This window comes from Vicia villosa, linkage group LG3 (assembly GCF_029867415.1).
Source record: "Vicia villosa cultivar HV-30 ecotype Madison, WI linkage group LG3, Vvil1.0, whole genome shotgun sequence".
Classification (NCBI taxonomy): domain Eukaryota; kingdom Viridiplantae; phylum Streptophyta; class Magnoliopsida; order Fabales; family Fabaceae; genus Vicia; species Vicia villosa.
This window is the reverse complement of record NC_081182.1, coordinates 113,192,298-113,197,463: the sequence shown is the minus strand read 5'-3', so window position 1 is coordinate 113,197,463 and position 5,166 is coordinate 113,192,298. Positions and strand designations below refer to the sequence as shown.

Below are 5,166 nucleotides of genomic sequence, written 5' to 3'. Positions count from 1 at the left end.
ATATATTGTTTGGTATAGAGTAAAAAGAAGAGAAATAGAAGAGAAAGAAGTGTTAGTTATTTGTGAAAGTACAAATATGTCCTTAAATAAAAAAGAACTTCTACAAACCAATTTAATTTTATTTGATTTTAATTATTAAATTATATTACAATTATAATCAAAAGAAATTATATTATTAATATTTTTTAGTTATTTAGTTAATTATATAAATTTAATTTTAAGAGATTTAAATAGTTAAATCTATTAGTTTTGTTTAAAAAAGTAAGAGTGATTATAAAATATTTATGACTATTGTAAAGGGTTAATGGAAAAGGATAATAATGGAATTGAAAGCATTTCTGTTCCTTTCTTCTCTGCATAGCGAAGATAAAAAAATATGGTGGGTCCCATGAAAATCATCTCTCTCTTTCCAACTTCTCTCCATTCCAAGCAAGAGAAATTAAGCATTTCTTTTGTACTTCTCTCTTCAATAACTCTCTCTTCACAACTTCTATCATAACAAACAGACCCTTTATCAAACTCAGTTTGTAGTTATACATAGACATCAAATTCAAAAACGAAAATTTGAACTCGCGATATCCCGTTTATTATTTTTATATTTGTTTAATATAGATTCTAATTCATTATATTTGTTTATGAATTCAATATTTTGAATTCTTAAAATTTTGGTGTGTTTGGAACAAGAGAGAGAAGTATCAAAGAGAAAAGTTGCAAAGAAAGAGCTAACTTCTCTTGCTTGGTAATGAGAAAAAATGTTGAAGAGAGAAAGAAAATAAGTGGGTCCCACCACATTTTGCTTTCTTCTCATTATAGAGAAGAACTAGTAAGAGACCCATTTTGCTTTCTTCTCATTATAGAGAAGAAAGAAGAGAAAGGTCTAATTTTTTTTGTTTCCAATCAATACCCTTATTTTATACGTTTTGTTTCTTTTTCTAATGATACTTCAATAAAATCAATTAAATAACGACTTTGGTTTATTGTGGTTTACAATTGGCCAAAGTTAAATCTGTTGTGTTTTTTTTTGGTTTATTTGTTAGCCTATTTGCATATAGTATAAAAACAAATAAATTTACTAAATTAAATTATTTTGATAATTAAAATAATAAAACAATTAAATAAATTAAAATGACTCAATAATTGTTATTTTAATTAAAATATAGATTTAAATAATGATAAAAATTTAATGAAAAAGATTGTAGCATTAATTTTTTTAATTTAAGGGTATTTTTGTCCTTTTAAAAATAATTACATTTCTTTCTCTTCTATTTCTCTCATACTTCTCTCATAATAAACAATACATTAATCTATCCTATTTCTCACTCATTTCTCACTCATTTCTTTCTTCTAACACTCTTTCTCACATCTTTCTCTCTTCTCATTTTCATCTCACAACCAAACACACAGATTTTAAGGATTGAGAAAAGAAAAACTCAATAATTAAACATATTCAAAAAAAAAAAAGAAAAAAAGAACTCCCTTGCTTTTGCTGTGCTCAGGTGTGCCGCCTCTATGTCAAGGATCTTCATCTCAAGTGAACTTTGACATGGAAACTCAACTCAATTTTCAATCTATCTTCAAACCCTAAATTCCCAATCATTATTCCATTCCCCTTTCGCAAATCAACCCTAAAACCATTAACACCCCACAACACACAACAGAAGCTAAAATGACAATGCTTTCCCTAAAAAACCCCAACAAGCTACTCCCACCCTCTTCCATTCCCACTCCAATTTCTCACACTTCACTCTCTTCTTCATATTCTTCATTCACTCTCAGAAACTCTGTTTCACTGAACCCTAGATTAAGAACCAGTAACACTGAACCCCTGCGACGTCGTTTTAGACCAGTTAAATGTTCATTTTCATCCGTTGATAATGCTAAGATTAAGGTTGTTGGTGTTGGTGGCGGTGGCAACAATGCCGTTAACCGCATGATTGGTTGCGGATTACAGGTTTGTTTCTCTTTAATTGCTGATAAAGTTTAATTTTTTATGTATGAATCGTGTGCAATTGTGATGATTTTGGTGGGTTTGCTTATCTAAGTAATGCTAAAAGAAATCTCCATTCATTTCGTTGAAATTGAAAGGGTTTTGTTTTCCACTAAATTTATATAATTGATGTTTTGCTACTGACCTATTTCTGATGTTTAGTTCTGAAACATTTTGTTTTATTATTATTATTATTATTTTGATTTAATCAGGGTGTAGACTTTTATGCTATAAATACTGATGCTCAAGAACTGTTGCATTCTGCTGCTGAAAATACTATCCAAATTGGAGAACTCTTGACCCGTGGATTAGGTCAGACACTCGCCTTCTATTGGAATGCTTATATGTTGTCCTTTGTGTGATTTGCGTGTATGAGTGCGTGGCTTAAATTATTATATGGCATTTGATTCAGATTTCTTGATAGAGATGCAGGTACCGGTTGTAATCCACTTTTGGGGGAACAAGCTGCTGAGGAATCAAAAGAAACTATTTTTAATGCTCTTCAAGGATCTGATTTAGTGTTTGTAACTGCTGGTATGGGCGGTGGTACAGGGTCTGGTGCTGCTCCTGTTGTGGCCCAGATAGCAAAAGAGGCTGGCTACTTAACCGTAGGTGTTGTTACTTATCCATTCAGTTTTGAAGGACGCAAAAGATCAGTGCAGGCATGTGTTACTTCTTTCCTTAGTTGAAACTTGGAAGCACTCTGTAATTTTAGCCACTTTAAATGCTACTTAACACTGTTCTAGTAGGCTAAAGAACAAGTTGATTTTCGGTAGTAATTTTTCTATCATACACAGTTTCAGTAATCATGAGTAATCTTATGGTTGAATCTGTCGCATAAAATATAAATTGCTTGATGTTTATTTTCTATCCTAAGTATTGTAGTGCTTTTAAGATGCTTTTGATTGGTTGAATTGACGTTCCAATGTCATCATTTCAGGCACTAGAAGCCATCGAAAAGCTGCAGAAAAACGTGGATACACTTATAGTGACTCCAAACGACCGTCTTCTTGACTTAGTTGATAAGCGGACGTCAGTTCCGGATGCTTTCCAGCTTGCCGATGATGTTCTACGACAGGGAGTACAGGGAATATCAGACATTATAACAGTGAGTTGATCAACAATTTATTGATATTTCCTATCTCCTCCCTGTAATGTGAGAAAGTTTAGTTTTTCACAGTAGATTGGTAGACTGCGAAGAGAATTAGGTTATTAAAAAGATGAATAAATTCTCTGCTTCCTTTTTTCATTTGAGATATGATACGAATTAATTATCCTGTCAAGTACATTTTGATGTTCTCCTATGGCGACGATACGAATTATCCCATGCTTTTGCAGATACCTGGTCTTGTAAATGTGGATTTTGCCGATGTAAAAGCTGTGATGAAAGACTCTGGAACTGCAATGCTCGGAGTAGGTGTTTCATCTGGTCAAAACCGTGCAGAAGAAGCTGCAGAAAAGGCTACTTTGGCACCTTTAATTGGATCCGCTACTAGAATAGTTTATAATATTACCGGAGGAAAAGACATAACTCTGCAGGAAGTGAATAGAGTGTCTCAGGTACTTCATTTTATCAGCATCCCTATTATTCCTTTTGCACTAATGATGTGTTTGGATTAGTTTATTTGAGCTTATCAACTGATATAAATATTTGTGAAACTGTTTAGGAGAGAGTTTATGTAAACAACTTGTGATTGTGACATGTGTTCATAAGCTATTTTTCAGTTTTTTGCCATAAACTTTTCAGAATAGCTTATAGTTTATATGAAAACGTCAACTTTAATTTATCTTGTTATAGAATTAAAATATAGATAATAAGCACTATTTATATGATAAGTGCTTAATTAAGTTATTTATTTAAACAGGGTCCGAGTTGATATTATGCTTCTCATGAAAATCTATGTATCCCTTTTCTAAAAACTGGTAATTTTATAGGTTGTGACAAGTTTAGCTGATCCTTCTGCCAATATTATATTTGGAGCTGTTGTTGACGATCGCTACAATGGCGAGATTTATGTGACTATCATTGCAACTGGCTTCTCACAATCCTTCCAAAAGATGCTACTAACAGATCCAACAGTTGCATCTAAACAACTCCCGCGAAAGCTCTTCTTTTAGCTTCTTCATTCTTTTGACCCTTTTGTAAAAATATTTAAACTTGAATCTGGTTCTCGTCTCATTCTTTGATTGTGGAGAACGCTTTTACAAACTCTTGAAGAAATTGGCCATGACTGTGATTCACGGTGTTAGTGTAACGTGTTAGTGTAACGCTTGTAGCATTTTTCTCGAAGAAATGAGTGTGTGTATATCTATCTATTTAAATATATAAAAAGTAAAGTACCTGGCTATTATACAATAACCCATCTGATTAATTTAATATTAAGGGTAACAAAGACTATTTACATAATACTTGATTTATATTGATTTGGTAATTAATACTGTTGATGTGGCAACCCAATAATTTTTGTTGTATTTTATATATTTTTTAATTCTGTTAAGAGTCCCACATCGGACAATATATGGCTTGAACATGTCCTTATAAGTGGGGGCAATCCTCACCCTACAAGCCGGTTTTGTAGGGTTGAGTTAGGCCTAACCACACTTCTTAACATGGTATCAGAGCCTCGTTTAAGATCCGGTGGGCCACCTTCTATGGTTTTCGCTATCGGGCCACCCGCCATTTATTTCCACGCTCCAGTTGTCTAGTCCTGGGCGTGAGGGGGTGTGTTAAGAGTCCCACATCGGACAATATATGGCCTGAACATGTCCTTATAAGTGGGGGCAATCCTCACCCTACAAGCAACTTCTTAACCATAAATTAAAGGAATCATTAGTGCACACTATTAATTTCATTCCAATAATCCACGTATTGAACTAACCAATTACATAATTTCTTTTTTAAATCCTACAATTAATTTTCACTGCCAAATTAATTACTAAGTAATGTATATAGTAGCTTTGGAACCATAAACAAAAACGTTTCAGTTCCTCTTCTATATCTTGCATCAAAATTGATTTTTTTTTTTATTGATTTTTTTTCTTCTTTAAATAAGCATACCACATATAGATTTATGTTTACCCTGCATTTCCTTCCATCTTCCCCCTCTTTGCAGACAAAGTTTATTTCTATTTTCCACCATCACTATAGAACAGGTCTTTTCCACCATCATTCTTCTACC

At 32.8% G+C, this 5,166-nt stretch overlaps 1 protein-coding gene across 1 annotated transcript; it reads left to right on the top strand.

Moving 5' to 3' along the window:
• The first annotated feature begins 1,428 nt into the window (after window positions 1-1,428).
• LOC131662353 (cell division protein FtsZ homolog 1, chloroplastic-like) lies at window positions 1,429-4,255 on the top strand. The gene is made up of 6 exons (XM_058932121.1): window positions 1,429-1,951; window positions 2,200-2,299; window positions 2,420-2,649; window positions 2,928-3,095; window positions 3,326-3,547; window positions 3,923-4,255. Exons 1-6 carry the CDS (start codon window positions 1,667-1,669, stop codon window positions 4,103-4,105), a joined length of 1,188 nt encoding a protein of 395 aa, XP_058788104.1. The 5' UTR covers window positions 1,429-1,666; the 3' UTR covers window positions 4,106-4,255.
• Window positions 4,256-5,166: the final 911 nt, after the last annotated feature.